This window comes from Antechinus flavipes, chromosome 4 (assembly GCF_016432865.1).
Source record: "Antechinus flavipes isolate AdamAnt ecotype Samford, QLD, Australia chromosome 4, AdamAnt_v2, whole genome shotgun sequence".
Lineage (NCBI taxonomy): Eukaryota > Metazoa > Chordata > Mammalia > Dasyuromorphia > Dasyuridae > Antechinus > Antechinus flavipes.
Window position 1 is genome coordinate 162,893,420 of NC_067401.1, and position 17,570 is coordinate 162,910,989.

The 17,570-nt window shown below is 36.6% G+C and overlaps 1 protein-coding gene across 5 annotated transcripts in view; it reads left to right on the top strand.

Annotated features, from left to right (window-relative positions):
* CCDC57 (coiled-coil domain containing 57) overlaps positions 1-17,570 on the top strand; it is a 294,880-nt gene that overhangs the window by 167,130 nt on the left and 110,180 nt on the right. For all 5 annotated transcript variants that reach the window (XM_051995295.1, XM_051995297.1, XM_051995298.1 and 2 more), the window contains one exon: positions 13,250-13,472. In XM_051995295.1, coding sequence (XP_051851255.1) covers positions 13,250-13,472 — 223 coding nt within the window. The remainder of the gene's footprint in view (positions 1-13,249; positions 13,473-17,570) is intronic.

The following is a 17,570-nucleotide window of genomic DNA, read 5'->3' on the forward strand; positions in this document are numbered from 1 at the left end:
ATTTATATAATTTTGTAAAGTAACTCAATGATTACCTTGATAAATAAAAATGATAGTTTGACATAGTGTTAAATCTGTAAATTAATTTAGGTAAGATCATTTAAATTATATTCATGTAACCTAGCTATAAGTAGTAAATGTCTCTTTGCCTTCCTTTTTTTCTGTATAGTATTTTACAGTTGTATTTGCAAAAGTAATATTGCAAATTTGTTGGGTTAGTTACCAACACTTTACAATTACTTTGAATGGAATTTATTTTTCTCTTTCTCATGGGTTGTTATGGGCCAGAACTCTGAATTTGAAACAAAGGATTCTTATAAGATACTAAGTCAGTGGAATTGATAGAAACAATAGTTCTAATTTAGCATGGTTCAGTATGATTGATTTAATCCTACAAGGAGATGTTATGGGCCAGAACTTGAAACAAGGTACTAAGTGGAATTGAGGAAACAATGATTAAATCTAGTTTAGCATTGATTTAATCCTATAACAAATAATGATTTCCTAGTGATATACTGATTGTTTGTACTCAGTGTGTAGCATATAAGCTAGAAGCCTCAGCCAGGGAGATTCAGAGATTCAGAGACAAGTGGACAGAAGGCTGGAGCACAAACCTTCAGAGAGATTCAGGGTCAGAGAAGGAGGCAGGAGCTCAAGCTCTGGGAACCAAGGAGAGAGATAGGACTGTAAGAAAACTAACCGGGCCCCAGGAAAGGAGACAAGACTTTGAAAGAGACAATAAAGGATTTGGATTTTAACACCTGGCTGCACTTGTGGTGATTACTGAACTGAAATGAAGGCTGCCTCCAGAGACCCCAAGAAAACCTCAACAGGGAACATTACATTTTAGAGAGAATATTACACTGGGTTTTCTTAGTAAAATACAGAAAAATAAATTATTTTGTGGATTCATTTTACATCCTATTACTTTATAGATTATTCATTGTTATATAAATTTATTTATATCACATAATAGTATAAACCAGTAATGTCAAACTCAAATAGAAATGGATCCCTATGGGCCATATTGACTTAGAAAACTTCAAATTAGCATCATCTCTGTAATATTATATTTTTATTTATATTGTTAAACATTTCTCAGTATACTTTAATATGGTTCAGCCTGATTTGGGTTATATGGTTACTTTAGTTTAGTGGGTCTGATGGTGTATCCTTGAAGTTATTTTTTCAAAAAAGCTTCAGTGTTTGTTTATCTAGTACAAATAATGCTAGATCTAAGACTAGGGATTCTTAATTTTTTTTGTGTCATGTCACTACTGGCAGTTTCATAAAGCAGCTTAATAGATGCCCTTTTAGAATGATGCTTTTAAATACATAAAATGAAACTCATAGAATTTAAAGAGAAATCAATTATATCGAAATAGTTGTCAGTTTGTTTTTCAAATTCTTACATATTACGTACAGAATTCTTACATATAAAGGACAGTCTTTTATTCCTTTTTTTTTAAAAACATAAATTTCTCAAGAATATAAAGCAGAGGACTATTTCTTTTTGGTTTTGTTTTTTTTTATCTCCAAGGCTTAGTTTTACTCTGCTTAGCCCTTGTTAGAGTCTTAATAAATCTTAATGAATTTAATAAGTGAGTGCTTTCTGATATAAAGATGTATAAAGAATACCTTGTTCTAGAAACTAGAGGTGGAAAGGACATTGTACCAGAAAAAGGGTAAAGTGGGTGTACTACATTTCATGAAGAGGCAAAGGAAACCTATTATATCTGAGAGAAGAATGGAGGGAGATGAATATAGTGGGTATCTTACTGCCATCAGAATTGGTTTTAAGAGAAAAATTTTAGACATATTCAATTTATCCTGAAACTTCTTCCACCTCATTGAAAAGTGGGAAGGGAAAAGTGAAAAGGGAAGGAATAAGCTAAGTGGAAGGGAATAAAGAAACTGTGAGGAAAAGGGATAAGATAAGGGGAGGAACTCTAAGGCGGGGAGGGGGGAGGAATACTAAAAAGGGAGGGCTGTGAGAAGCAAGTGGTGCTCACAAGTTTAATACTGGGGAGGGGGGCAAGGGAGAAAGAAGGGAGAAAAGCATAAACCGGTGTTAACAAGATGGCAAGTAATACAGAATTGGTCATTTTAACCATAAATGTGAATGGGGTAAACTCCCCCATAAAGAGGAAGCGGTTAGCAGAATGGATTAAAAGCCAGAATCCTACAATATGTTGTTTAGAAGAAACACATCTGAATCAGGGAGATACATACAAAGTAAAGGTAAAAGATTGGAGCAGAATCTACTATGCTTCAGGTGAAGTAAAAAAAAGCAGGGGTAGCCATCCTGATCTCAGATCAAGCAAAAGTAAAAATTGATCTAATTAAAAGAGATAAGGAAGGACGCTATATCTTGTTAAAGGGTAGCATAGATAATGAAGCAATATCAATATTAAACATATATGCACCAAGTGGTGTAGCATCTAAATTCTTAAAAGAGAAATTAAGAGAGCTGCAAGAAGAAATAGACAGCAAAACTATAATAGTGGGAGATCTCAACCTTGCACTCTCAGAATTAGATAAGTCAAACCACAAAATAAATAAGAAAGAAGTCAAAGAGGTAAATAGAATACTAGAAAAGTTAGATATGATAGATCTCTGGAGAAAATGTAATGGAGACAGAAAGGAGTACGCTTTCTTCTCAGCAGTTCATGGAACCTATACAAAAATTGACCATATATTAGGACATTAAAAACCTCAAATTCAAATGCAGTAAGGCAGAAATAGTAAATGCATCCTTTTCAGACCACGATGCAATGAAAATTACATTCAACAAAAAGCCAGGGGAAAATAGACCAAAAAATAATTGGAAATTAAATAATCTCATACTAAAGAATGATTGGGTGAAACAGCAAATCATAGACATAATTAATAACTTCACTCAAGAAAATGACAATAATGAGATGTCATACCAAAATATATGGGATACAGCCAAAGCAGTAATAAGGGGAAATTTCATATCTCTAGAGGCCTACTTGCATAAAATAGAGAAAGAGAAGGTCAATGAGTTGGGCTTGTAACTGAAAATGCTAGAAAAGGAACAAATTAAAAACCTCCAGTCAAACACTAAACTTGAAATTCTAAAAATAAAAGGAGAGATCAATAAAATTGAAAGTAAAAAAAACTATTGAATTAATTAATAAAACTAAGAGTTGGTTCTATGAAAAAACCAACAAAATAGGCAAACCCTTAGTAAATCTGATTTAAAAAAGGAAAGAGGAAAATCAAATTATCAGTCTGTTTTGTGATTTTAGGGAAAAGTTCGGATTCGCTCTTATAAATGATGCTCTTGGACTCAATCAAGGTGAAAGTAAAATTTAATTACACAATACACGGAATAGAATGCTTACAATAACAACTAATACAGCACATAATACATAAAAGACAAAGAATAATGAGAATTATGATTAGTATAGCAGACAAAGAGAGAATACATTGCCAATCAGGGGAGCTCCGACTGTAATTTACTTGCAGTGGCTGGGAAGCCCCAGTAATTCAGCCTTTGAGTCCCGAACGGGAAAATCATCTCCGTAGGTGAGGTTTTAAATAGAGAATGCTTCACTCGCCTTTTATAAGAACCAGGACAAAGAAGGCTTTGAGCCAAATAAAGACATCATACACGACAGGGAAGTACCAACAAGGGCTCCAGGTGGTTATAGTCAAAAGGTTGCATTGACAAGGGGGCCAGTCCTCATCAACAGCAACTGTTCCAAGGAGTGGCTAGTTCCTGGAATCATGTATTTGGAGCTAAAATACATGTGGTATGTTCCCAGCTTATAGGTCAAGTTCTCACAGGAGAAGGAGCTAAAACACCTGTTTTTATGGGTTCGGGAATCGTCAAGTTCCCACAGGAGAAGGAGTTAAAACATATGCTCTTATGGGTGAGAGAACGGTCAAGTTCTCACAGGGGAAGTCACATCATACCTTGATATAGTTCACATGGGGATTAGGTTCACATAGGGAAAGTCACGTTCTTACAATGATTTGAAATGAACTTACTAATAATATAGCGATTTCTTATTCACAGTCTTAAAAATGAAAAGGGAGAACTCGCCACTAACAAAGAGAAAATTAGAGCAATAATTAGGAGTTACTTTGCCCAACTTTATGCCAATAAATTCGACAACTTAAATGAAATGGAAGAATACCTTCAAAAATATAATTTGCCCAGATTAACAGAGGAAGAAGTAAATATCCTAAACAGTCCTACTTTTAAAAAAAGAAATAAAACAAGCTATTAACCAACTCCCTAAGAAAAAATCCCCAGGACCAGATGGATTTACATGTGAATTCTACCAAACATTTAAAGAACAATTAACTCCAATGCTATATAAACTATTTGAAAAAATAGGGATTGAAGGAGTCCTAACAAACTCCTTTTACGACACAGACATGGTACTGATACCTAAACCAGGTAGGTTGAAAACAGAGAAAGAAAATTATAAACCAATCTGCCTAATGAATATTGAAGCTAAAATATTAAATAAAATATTAGCAAAAAGATTACAGAAAATCATCCCCAGGATAATACACTATAACCAAGTAAGATTTATATCAGAAATGTATTGAATAGTTTCAATATTAGAAAAACTACTAGCATAATTGACTATATCAATAACCAAACTAACAAAAACCATATGATCATTCAATAGATGTAGAAAAAGCATTTGATAAAATCCAACATCCATTCCTAATAAAAACACTTGAGAGTATAGGAATAAATGGACTTTTCCTTAAAATAGTCAGGAGCATATATTTAAAACCGTCAGTAAGCATCATATGCAATGGGGAAAAACTGGAACCTTTCCCAGTAAGATCTGGAGTGAAGCAAGGTTGCCCACTATCACCATTATTATTCAATATTGTATTAGAAACACTTCCCTCAGCAAAGAGATTAAAGGAGTTAGAGTAAGCAATGAGGAAACCAAACTATCACTCTTTGCAGATGATATGATGGTATACTTAGAGGACCCCAGAGATTCTACTAAAAAGCTATTAGAAATAATTCATAATTTTAGCAAAGTTGCAGGATACAAAATAAATCCCCATAAATCCTCAGCATTTTTATACATCACCAACAAAATCCAACAGCAAGAAATACAAAGAGAAATTCCATTCAAAATAACTGTTGACAACATAAAATATTTGGGAATCTATCTACCAAAGGAAAGTAGGAATTATATGAGCAAAATTACAAAAAACTTTCCACACAAATAAAATCAGACTTAAATAATTGGAAAAATATTAAGTGCTCTTGGATAGGCTGAGCGAATATAATAAAGATGACAGTACTCCCTAAACTAATCTATTTATTTAGTGCTATACCAATCAGACTTCCAAGAAAATATTTTAATGATCTAAAAAAAATAACAACAAAATTCATATGGAAGAACAAAAGATCAAGAATCTCAAGGAAATTAATGAAAAAAAAAATCAAATGAAGGTGGCCTAGCTGTACGTGATCTAAAACTATATTATAAAGCAGCAGTCACCAAAACCATTTGGTATTGGCTAAGAAATAGATTAGTTGATCAGTGGAATAGGTTAGGCTCACAAGACAAAATAGTCAACTATTGCAATCTAGTGTTTGACAAACCCAGAGATCCTAACTTTTGGGATAAGAATTCATTATTTGACAAAAACTGCTGGGATAACTGGAAATTAGTATGGCAGAAATTAGGCATATCCCCACACTTAACACCATATATCAAGATAAGATCAAAATGGGTCCATGATGTAGGCATAAAGAACGAGATTATAAATAAAGGAACTAGGATAGTTTATCTCTCAGACTTGTGGAGGAGGAAGAAATTTGTGACCAAAGATGAACTAGAGACCATTACTGATCACAAAATAGAAAATTTTGATTACATCAAATTAAAAAGCTTTTGTACAAACAAAACTAATGCAAACAAGATTAGAAGGGAAGCAACAAACTGGGAAAACATCTTCACAGTTAAAGGTTCTGATAAAGGCCTCATTTCCAAAATATATAGAGAACTAACTCTAATTTATAAGAAATCAAGCCATTCTCCAATTGATAAATGGTCAAAGGATATGAACAGATAATTTTCAGATGATGAAATTGAAACTATTTCCACTCATATGAAAGAGTGTTCCAAATCACTATTGATCAGAGAAATGCAAATTAAGACAACTCTGAGATACCACTATACACCTGTCAGATTGGCTAAGATGACAGGAAAAAATAATGATGAATGTTGGAGGGGATGCGGGAAAACTGGGACACTGATGCATTGTTGGTGGAGTTGTGAACGAATCCAACCATTCTGGAGAGCAATCTGGAATTGTGCCCAAAAAGTTATCAAACTGTGCATACCCTTTGATCTACCAGTACTACTACTGGGCTTATATCCCAAAGAGATACTAAAGAAAGGAAAGGGACCTGTATGTGCCAAAATGTTTGTGGCAGCCCTGTTTGTGGTGGCTAAAAACTGGAAATTGAATGGATGCCCATCAATTGGAGAATAGCTGGGTAAATTGTGGTATATGAATGTTATGGAATATTATTGTTCTGTAAGAAATGACCAGCAGGATGAATACAGAGAGGCTTGGAGAGACTTACATGAACTGATGCTGAGTGAAATGAGCAGAACCAGGAGATCATTATATACCTCAACAGTGATACTGTATGAGGATGTATTCTGATGGAAGTGGATTTCTTTGACAAAGAAAAGATCTAACTCAGTTTCAATTGATCAATGATGGACAGAAGCAGAACACTGGGAAATGAATGTAAACTGTTTGCATTTTTGTTTTTCTTCCTGGGTTATTTTTACCTTCTGAATCCAACTCTTCCTGTGCAACAAGAGAACTGTTTGGTTCTGCACACATATATTCTATTTAGGATATACTGTGGCATATTTAACATATATAGGACTGCTTGCCATCTGGGGGAGGGGGCTGAAGGGAGGGAGAAGAAAAATTGGAACAGAAATGAGTGCAAGGGATAATGTTGTAAAAAATTACTCTGGCATGGGTTCTGTCAATAAAAAGTTATTTTAAAAAAATAAATGAGTGCTGCAAAAAAAAAGCACTTTTTTTGTGCTGATTGAACTATATTTTATACTGATTGTAATTTTTTTTTTTTGTCATGTGATGATGTTTTTTTCTACTGGAAATGTCCTGCATTCTTAGTAAAATTCCAACCTACTCATAGAGCATAATTTTTTGAATGCTGTAGAAGTAGACTAAACTTTCTTCTTTCTACTTTTACATATTTATTGTATAATATTAATGTTGTACTTTTGGTTCATTGTTCTTTGGTTAAAGTCCTTGCTTCTAAAACCTTTTCTTTTTTTTCTTTTCTTTTCTTTCTTTCTTTTTGTTTTTTGTTAAGGTAATTGGGGTTAAGTGACTTGCCCAGGATCACACAGCAAGGAAGTGTTAAGTGCCTGAGACCAGATTTGAATTCAGGTCCTCACCTAGCTGCCCCTCTAAAACTTTTTCTTAATCAAAATCCAGAAAAATGATTATTAACTAAAATCAGTTTTTCTTCATTATTATCAAAAATTAATCATTTTTTTCACTTTTCTTTGCTAAAATACCTCTGCCTTTTTTTTTTTTTTTTTTAACCCTCAGAGTTTAACAAACCTGTCCTGGCAATAGTAGTGTTTTATATACCCTTAATATACTAGTTGGCTGGATGGCTGACTGAGTTAGAAAACAGTCAAATTCTGGGAGAGAATAAGATGACCAGAAATTAAGATTAGACCCATATTCCTTTGTTAGCCAGTGGAGGTATTTAATTATTCTATAGTGTGTAGGTGGGCAGCGTTGGTGTCAGTTCTTGAAGGGGTCTGAAAGGACTTCTTGCAGAAAGTGGTTCTTGAACTGAGTTTCAAAAATAGAGAAGGAATTCTATGAAGCAGAAGTAGGAGGGGTCAAGTTACAGGTATGACAGAGGATCGAAACATGTGCATGAACATAAGAAATGGAGTGCTGTATGTGAGAAACAGAGGCCAGTTTGGCTGTACAGGAAGCTGAAAGCTAGGTTGTAAAGGGTCTGTTTTAGAGGCTTAATACAAGGTTTTCTTTTATCCCAGAAATAATAGAGAACTTCTGGAGTTTACTGAATAGAAGGATAATAAGCTAAGATTTGTGCTTAAGGAGAATCCCTTTGGTAGCTAAATGGATGATGGATTGGAAAAGGGAGAGACTCAGATAAGATACCAAGTAGGTAAATAGTGTTGAAGACCTACACCAAGTTAGGAGTAGCTGTGTGAGGAGAGAAATGGAATCAGATGCAAAAGATATTGTGAAGGTAGAAATAGCAAGATTTGGTAAGTGATTAGATACATAGGACGAGGAAAAAATGAGAGGTCAAGGACAACACTGAAGTTATATACTAGGAAAATGGAAACTTGGAGGAATGATGAGTTGGGGAAGGGCAGGAATATGATGAATTTTGTTTTGACATGTCTCATTTGACGTGATTCCATAACATCCATTGTGATATGTCCAGTAGCAACTTGGTGATGTAGTATTGAAGCTCTGGTCAGAGACATGGGTTTAAGATAGAGATATTTGAATCTTCTGTTAGAAATAATAATTAAGCCCATGGGAGCTGACAGGGACAGAGAGAAAGAGAAGAAAAGGCAAGGACAGCACCAATATTTGTTGGTGATAATAAACTATAGTGTTATTTTTAATTTAATTATTTTTTTTTTTTACTTAACAAAAATTTGTTTTCTCTCCTGCCAACCTCCTTACTATGGAATAGGAGGTGGGGCAGCTAGTTTCTGCCAAGTTTTGTTGGCAATATACAGAAATGCTGATGATTATAGAGGGTTCTCTTAAAGGAACCATCATATCATCTATAAAAAGCTATAATTGTTTTCTCTTTTGTTCTGTGCTTCTATAAACAGTTTGTTTATGTCTTATTAAAATAGTTCTAATTTTTACTACTATATCAGGATACTAATATTAGTAATAATGGATATATTTGCTTTACTCTATTAGAAATTCAATCCAATTGCCAATTGCCAAATGAATCCAATTTCATCTATTTTATCCACATTACATATAATGCTGGCTCTTCTTTTTAGATGATTAAGGGAAGATCTATGTTTCTGTTAGTGTTAACAAAATAGGGCACTTGCAACTTATTGAATGGTTTAGTAAAGGAGGCTTACTTTGCCCAAACACAGCAAGAATATGCAAAAAGGACATTATGAAACCTAACTTCTGGAAAAGGATATGGTGATTCACCTGGTTTCTGAATATATCAAGTTGGAGGGGCCCCTATTCTATGCAGATGGATCTTTAAGCTAGGTCAGGAGAGGTCCGACCCAATCAAGTCCCAGAGAGAGCTTTGTTTCTTGTTAGAGAAAACTAATATTTGTTTCAGGAAACAAACCTTCAGAGTGTATTGACCTTTTACTCCTTGTTCTCTTAAATTGGGCATTTTCTATTTTTGTAAATATTCTTCAATATAATGTATATTGTTAGTTTTATTGGTATTTAATAGAGAGAATAGTCTCCAGGAAATTTATTTTTTTCTTATTTGTGAATTCACCTTTTTTATTTAATTTTAATTTACTAGTAAACTAGGTTTTTTGCTTTTTAAAATAAAATTAGCTAATAATGAAGAGAGAAGGGGGAATACCATTTCTTGATTTCAAACTATAATATTAAATAACAGCCATCAAAATCATCTGGTATCATTTAAAATTAGATCAGTGGAACAGACCAGATAAGAGAGATTCAGAAACAATAGAATTCAATTACCCAGTATTTTATAAAGTAGAAAACATAAATTGCCTAGGAAAAAATTCCCTATTTGACAAAATAGGAAAACTGAAATTTTCTATCTAGCAGTTTTTCAGTCAGAAATTAGGCTTAGACCAATACCTTATACCATATTCCATAGTATACTCTACATGGATATGTGATCTTAATCATATCATAATAAAATTAGAAGAGAAACAGATCATAGAGCAGTAGGTAAGAGATAATTTTGTTGTCGTTGTTCAGTCATTTTGTTGAGGTCTAGCTTTGGGGTACCTAAATGAAATTAGGGTTAAGGTCTAGTGGCTGGTTTGGGGTACAGATTCGGCGCAAGGGGGTCTAGTTGCGGCGCAAGTTCCTAATAAAAGCATTTATTGGCCTGGAGAGCTAGATTGATAAAAGAGGTTTATTATTAGATAAACAAAGTTAAAGTATAGGAGAAGGTAGAGATAAGGAGGGCACTGGACAGAGGGTCCAGTGGACAGAGGGTCCTCACATGGTAGCCATGTTTGGAATCTCTGCAAAGAGGGGTTCCCAGAGTGGCCTTTTTTATAATAGGAGACTTAGCTTGAGAGGCTTTCGGGTGTAGCCCCAAAGTTGGCTCAGATCTGGGTGGGGCTGGGAACAGGTCAGATCTTCTATTGGAATTCAAAGGGACCAGGATTTGTGAGTTAAAGGGCAATTTACATTATTAACTAGGAGAGGGTGGGAATCTAGAAAGGAATCTTTCCCACATTAATTTTCAATTATGTCCTATTCTTCAAGACCCTATTTGGGGTTTTCGTGGCAAAGATACTGGAATGGTTTTCTGTTTCCTTCTCCAGATCATCTTACAAATGAGGAAACTGAGACAAACAGGATTAAGTGACTTGCAAACACAGCTGAAAGTAATTAAGATCAAATTTGAACTCCAGGCCTAGTGTTCTATCCAGTGTGCCACCTAGCTGCCCCTAGAGGCAATTATAAAAGATCAAATAAAATGAATTTGAAATTGAAAAACTTATGCACAAACCACATTAATGCAAATAGGATAGGAAAAGGAGTTACCTAATGTACAAGGGGAAAAAAAGGCTTTATCAGATTTCTCTGATAAAGGTTTGGTATCTGAGATGTATAAACAATAAATATATATATGAAATATTCCAATATAAATAAAATAAAAAGTCAAAGAATATGAATAAACAGCTCATAAAAGAAGAGCTAAAAAGTATTTATAACCACATGAAAAATGCCTGGTACATAATAAAAACAAAATACAATTTTAGTATTATTATTATTACACAAAATAGAAAGTTATTTCTCATGTTTAGACTAGGTAATCTTTAATTTTGCTTCCAACTTTGAGATTTTATGATTCTGTGAAATGTTATTAAAAACTTGTTATTTTATAAATGATGTTTAGAAAAAAGCAAAATTAAAATAACATCTGAAAATAAAAATGAACAAGAATAAATGAACAAGCAAAGAATTCTTGGTAGCTGGAAATTAGCAGGAAGAAAAGAAAAATTTATGATATTTTATGCTTTGAAATTAAATATGTAAATTAGATTTTTTTTATCAATGACAAGTATGTAATTAATAATTTTTAAAACCAAATTAATCAAGGAAAATATTCAATATTCATTCAAAAGACATTTGTTAAATGCCTACTACATACCATATTAGACCCTGAGGTTACAAAGACAAAAGTCTAACAGTCCCTGCCCACAAGAAATTTACATTCTGCTGGGGGGGCATAACATACACAGATAGGTAGATTAAATACATACATACATACATACATACATATATATATATACAAACACATATATGTATATATATACATATATGTGTATGTGTGTGTGTGTGTATATATATATATATATATATATATAAATATTACATAATAATTTTTAAAGGAGAAGGAGAGAATACTAAACAATTGAGGCAATCGGGAAAAAGCCTCTTGGTAGGTAGCATTTGAGCTGAATGTTGAAAAGACCTAAGGATACCAAAAGACAGGGCTGAGTAGGAATAACTTTCCAGGCTGCAGGACTGGAAATAGAATGTTGTGTTCTGGGGGCCAGCAACAGCTGGGTCCTTTTACCTGGAATGAGAAAAAGCAATGAGAAATCAATATAGAATGATAGAGCTAGATTATGAAAGATTTTAAATGTTAAACAAATGAATTTGTATTTTATCCTAGAAACAGGAGGTATCCATTGATACTACTTGAGCAGAAAAGTTATCAAGGAACCTCAAAGCCCTCTTTTGGTGGATGAGGGAACTGGAGCTCAGGAATGGTTTAAGTGACTTGTCCAAGGACAAGAAAGGTCAGGTGAACAAGTATTTATTTATCATCTATTTCTATGTGCAAGGTCCTAAGAGCTTGGAATACAAAGAATGGGCAAAAAAATAAAACAAGAAACAAACAAAAATCAGCTCCTACTCTTAGGGAGCTCACAGAAATAAAGATGGTATGCAAATAAATGTATACAAATAAATTGTATATAAGATAAACTGGAGATGAGCAGCAGAGAGAAGAAGGTGCTAGTATTAAGGGGGATGACACAAGGCTTTTTGCAGAAAGTGGGCATTAGCTGGGATTTGAAGAAACCCTGGGAAGCCCAGAAGTGGGGATGGAGAGGTAAAGACTTCTCTTTCTGAGTTCAAATGTGACCTTATACACCTCCTAGCTATGTGGCCCTGAGGTAAGTCGTGTGGCCCTGGGTAATTCATGTAACCCTGGCTGCCTCAGTTTCTTCATCTGTAAGATGAACTCAAGAAGGAAATGGCCAACCCTTTAGAATCTTTGCCAAGAAAACTTAAAATGGGATCACAGAGTTGGGCACAACTAAACAACAATAATAACTAAACATCTACTGTATGCTTGGCACTAAGCAAAAGACAATCCTTCCTCTCAAAGAGCTCATACTGATGAGGTAGACTACATGAAAATAACTATGTAAAACAAAATATATACATAATAAGTTGAATTCAATTCATGATACTCCAGCAGCCTAGGGGAATATTCTTTGGGCCTTAGATAAAGGCCGATTTTTCCAGAGGATCAAATATCAAAGTAGTAGCCATAGAAGTTAAGAATGGGTAAGATCCTTAGTGCAATTGAATATCTCACTACAGCTGGAAGCAGTGATAACCCAGATGTGCTTTAGATCTGGATTAAATATTTAGCCATTTGAAATGAAAAAGATGGGGAAGGGACAACTAGGTGTTTCCTAACTTGTACAAACGAACTGGTGGTTAAATTTTTAATTTTTTTAGCTGACATTTATATAGCATGTTAGAATTTGTGAAGGACTTTACATAAATGATCTCGTTTTTATCAGGAATCTGTATTCTGCAAGCCTATTTACTTGTATAATTTATTTTTTCTTAGTTCAACCAGATTATTTTTTTAAAGGAACTATGAGAAAAAGGGATGTCTTCATATTTTTCAGGATGCAAAGAGATTCATTGCAAAAACTTGTTTATTTTACAGGTGCTCCTAACAGATCACAGAATAAGTGGAAGCAAAGGTTTTCCATCCAGTGAGATTCAGAAGCTACAGGAACAAAATACAAACTTGCGTACTGCAATTGCACATATGAGAAGGGAAATGGAGGCTCTAAATGATCAAGTTCCCTGTTTTAATAACATTGGAAAGAAAATCTCAAATGTAATACCCTGTGATCCAGAGGCTACATCTGATACATTAATTTCTGGTAAGCTTAAAAAAAAGAAAAGAAAAATTTATATCTTTTTAGTTTTAGAGTCATGTAGATAAAACGAGGGTTTATATTCTTTTGCACAGTTGCTTCCAAGGATGGTATCTTTCTGCTAGAAAATAAGGCAAAGGTTTTCAGTTGTTTTGATGTGGGAAAGATTCCTTTCTAGATTACCATCCTCTCCTAGTTAATAATTTAAATTGCCCTTTAACTCACAAATCCTGGTCCCTTTGAATTCCAATAGAAGATCTGACCTGTTCCCAGCCCCATCCAGATCTGAGCCAACTTTGGGGCTACACCCGAAAGCCCCTCGAGCTAAATCTCCTATTATAAAAAAGGCCACTCTGGGAACCCCTCTTTGCAGAGATTCCAAACATGGCTACCATGTGAGGACCCTCTGTCCACTGGACCCTCTGTCCAGTGCCCTCCTTATCTCTACCTTCTCCTATACTTTAACTTTGTTTATCTAATAATAAACCTCTTTTATTAATCTAGCTCTCCAGGCCAATAAATGCTTTTATTAGGAACTCGCGCCGCTATTAGACCCCCTTGAGCCGAATCTGTACCCCAAAGCTGCCACTAGACCTTAATCCTAATTTCATTTAGGTACCCCAAAGCTAGACCTCAACATATGGTTCCCTGACCGGGAACACCTGAAGCTAGATAATTTGGCGATCAAACTGGACCCCAACCTTTTCGGGGCACTCAGAACCAATCTGGGTTTTGAGCTGTTCAGGCAGTATTCTTCTGGGAAGAATCTGCATTCTTTCTTTGGTCTCACTCTATCTCTAAGGTAGTGGGGAGAATGTATCTGTGTTCCGTATCACCCCACTTCCATTTCAAGTAAAAAGGCTTCTATTTTTACGGATAGCAGGACCAGGCAATCCGGAACTCTGGACAAGGTAAAAGACTTTTTTTCTTTCCTTATCTTGCAGTGGACACCCTGGGAGCTCTAAGCTCTGGCACAATTCTTTAAGAATTGCTGCAGATTGACAAAAGGCCTTCTTTTGTCTCGCTCTCTGCCTCTAAGAGATACAAGGGAGGCTGCAAGGATTTGAAAAAATAAAAATTTTTACCTGTCCACAATCTAGACACTCCCCTGCCTCTAAAATCTTTCCTGGAGCAGATGCTTTGCTTGAGGAAACTCCCTCTGTCCAAATCCTTTCGAGAATTAAAGGCCCTTCCTTTGCATCTCAGTGCATTTCTAATCTTTTTTCTCTGTCACCAGAAAGCCCTGCTCTCCAGCAGGAACTGTTGAGACATGAGAGGAAGTGTCTCTTTAACACTCCACCCCAGACCAAGGAGACGCGTGGCTGTTCTGGGGACCCCACTCCTTTTGGGGGTCCCAGGCCAGCGCTCTCTTTGCTCTGTTCTGGGGAGATAGCCGGAGAAACTTGAGCCTTCTCCCACTCCACTGTTAAATGCAATGGAGTCTCTAATGGTCAGGCTGTAGCCACGAGGAGAAAGGGGGTAAATTGGGGTGAGTTTAGAGAATGTCTCTGCCCACGGCAGCTACTCCCTGGACAGGGGTAAGCGGTCTTCCCTTCAGGTTTTGCTCTCCCAGCAAGATTTGGGGGCTTAGATGAGCTGCCCCACCTTCAAGTTCCAGCGTGGAATTGCCAGAGGAGCCCTCGCCATTCAAGACACACTGCGCTGGGTAAGATGGCATCTCTTCCTCCCTCACCCTCGCTCTGGCCTTTCCTCCCCCTTCTTCCATGGAGTGGAGAGTGTAGAACTCGAGGCCTGGTTCGGACCTCTCCCATGTGGCTTGGCAACCTGCCGTTTAAATGCTCCTATCCTGTCCCCTTCTTGGGGTTACTGTACAGTGGGGAGATTGAGGACTCAATCTTAATCTTCTCAAATCTCCAGAAAGGTTGTCACCACCTTTTAAAATAGAAGTTTGCTAGTAATTTGGACAAGTGAGCCGCGCCCCTCCCAGACCTTTACCTGGCTCTTAAAGCCGCAGCTTCCAGCCCTCAGGAAGTGTGCTCCTCCCATACATTTTAAAGGGGACTCAGTTTCCCTGATTTGGTCATCCTGCGTTAATTGTAAAAGCCTCAGAATTAGGCTTTCCCATGCTCACAAGGCTGTCTACAAAGACGGGATTTTAAACTGCTCTCGGTTTTTTTCTTAGCCTCAGGGCACTACTTAAAACTATTTCTTAGCTGCTTGTGGAGAGATAACCTAGGTACAGGTGGGAACTCTTTTGCTCCTAATTTTCTTAGTCCTAAAACCTTTTGCTCTTAGCACACTCGGTTCTATTCTTTTCTGGATTGGCATTCTATGTCCCTGCCAACAAAGGGTTTTTTCCTAGGCTCCAACCCTGGCCAGGTTGCAGCTTCAAGAAAGACCTTTGGAATGATGGCTGGGGAATAAAATTTCAGGTCAAGGCAAATTAAATTCTTTAAAAGATGGCTTTTTATTTCTTTTCTCCCCTCATTCCTTGACTGCAGCAAGAAATGAGTTAATGGGAGAAACTGAAGCCATTTAAGAATTCGGTGAATACCTTTAGGAAAGAAGTCTGTCTTTCCCATGTGCTTTTCTCATGTTCTCTAGACTTGTTCCCTGTTTTCCTTCCCATTCTTTGAGATGTTGAGGGACTAAGATGGGATAGTTTACCTTCCTACTTAGATGGTGTGTTTTCTAGAGGTATTGGGCAATTTGTAACTGAGTTATGCCTTAAAATTTGTCATCTCTGTTGGGCAATTATAAGGAGTTTGGTTCAGTTACTTGTGAACTTCAAGATCTGTGTAATGTTAAATTTAAAAGTGTCTACTTAGATAAGAAAGATAGCTGTATAAGCTGTAAACCCTTTACTGTGATTCTTGAGAACTAGATTCATCTGAAGTCCTTGATTAATGATAATTGATGTAGAAGATAAAATCCTTTGGGACTGCAGCTAATATTTGCTGGGAGTTTTGAGTTCAGGTGTGACTGCATAGATCAGAAGTAAAACGGCCTTAAGTAGCTATTTTAATTTATGGCCACACTATGGTTGCTGCTAAGCTTTTTACTTCCTGGGGCTAGAGTTTCTTTATCTAAAGGTTTTACTTCACCCAAGTACTTGAGGCCACTCCCACCTTGCCTTTTGAGAAAGCTGGGAATCTCATCGCCCTGATTAGGCTTAGGCCTAGAGCCTTTTACACTGTATGCTGATGGAAGGCAGAGCTAGGCCCCTGACTTGCTGCTCCAGGAGCCCAGGGCTATAGAATATGCATACTGTCTAGTGTTAAGAGAGGAGCTGTTGAAAGGAGAACACGCCCACCCCTACCACGTCTCTCCTTTGCTACCTTGCCCTCAATGTTGGTGGCCCTCTTAGGTTTCCACAGAGGCAAATCCACCATGGCATGCTTCTGTAATGGGGGGCAGCTCAAATGCCCGGGCTAATTTGAGCTCGCTGGGAGACTCTTGGCAGTCTTGGGGGGATTTGTCACTCATAGGATGCTGTGAGGACGAAATCCTGTTTTTTTTTTTTTTGGCAAACGGTCCTCTGGGAGGGCCCTTTGTGACAGTGGACACCCAAAGCCCTCGGGTCGGGCTTGGGTTGTCGTTGGGAGCTACGAGGGAGGCTGCAAGGATTTGGAAGAATAAGTTTTTACCTGTCCACACCCCATCCCTATGGAGATTTTAAGCTGTCTCTTAATGCAGAGACAAATACTGGGCTTGAGAAAAATGCCTTAATCTCAACACCTGAACTCTGAATAGATTAGCTGAATTCCAATCTCTCTGGACAAGTCCATCCTTTAAAGTTTTTTTCTTTCTAATCCTGGAACTGATTAACACTTATGCCCTCAGGCAAAAACGGCCGTGAGCCAAAAGACACCCAGCATGCTTGTCTCTTTAAAAGCTGAAAGACTCAGCCTAGTGAAACCTAGGACCCTCCCACCACCTCAACTTTTTCGGAGTCCAAAACCTCAATCTTTCTTCCACTCTGCTGCTAACAGCTGTTGGTTTCCCTTTAACTCTAACCTGAGACACTGAGCTCTTTTCTCAGGGCAACTTCTGCCTCCTGAAAAAACATTTGGAGCGGAAGCACCGTTTAATACAAATCTCTCCCAGACTTAGGCCCGAAGGTGCCCTGGAAACTGTCCGAGG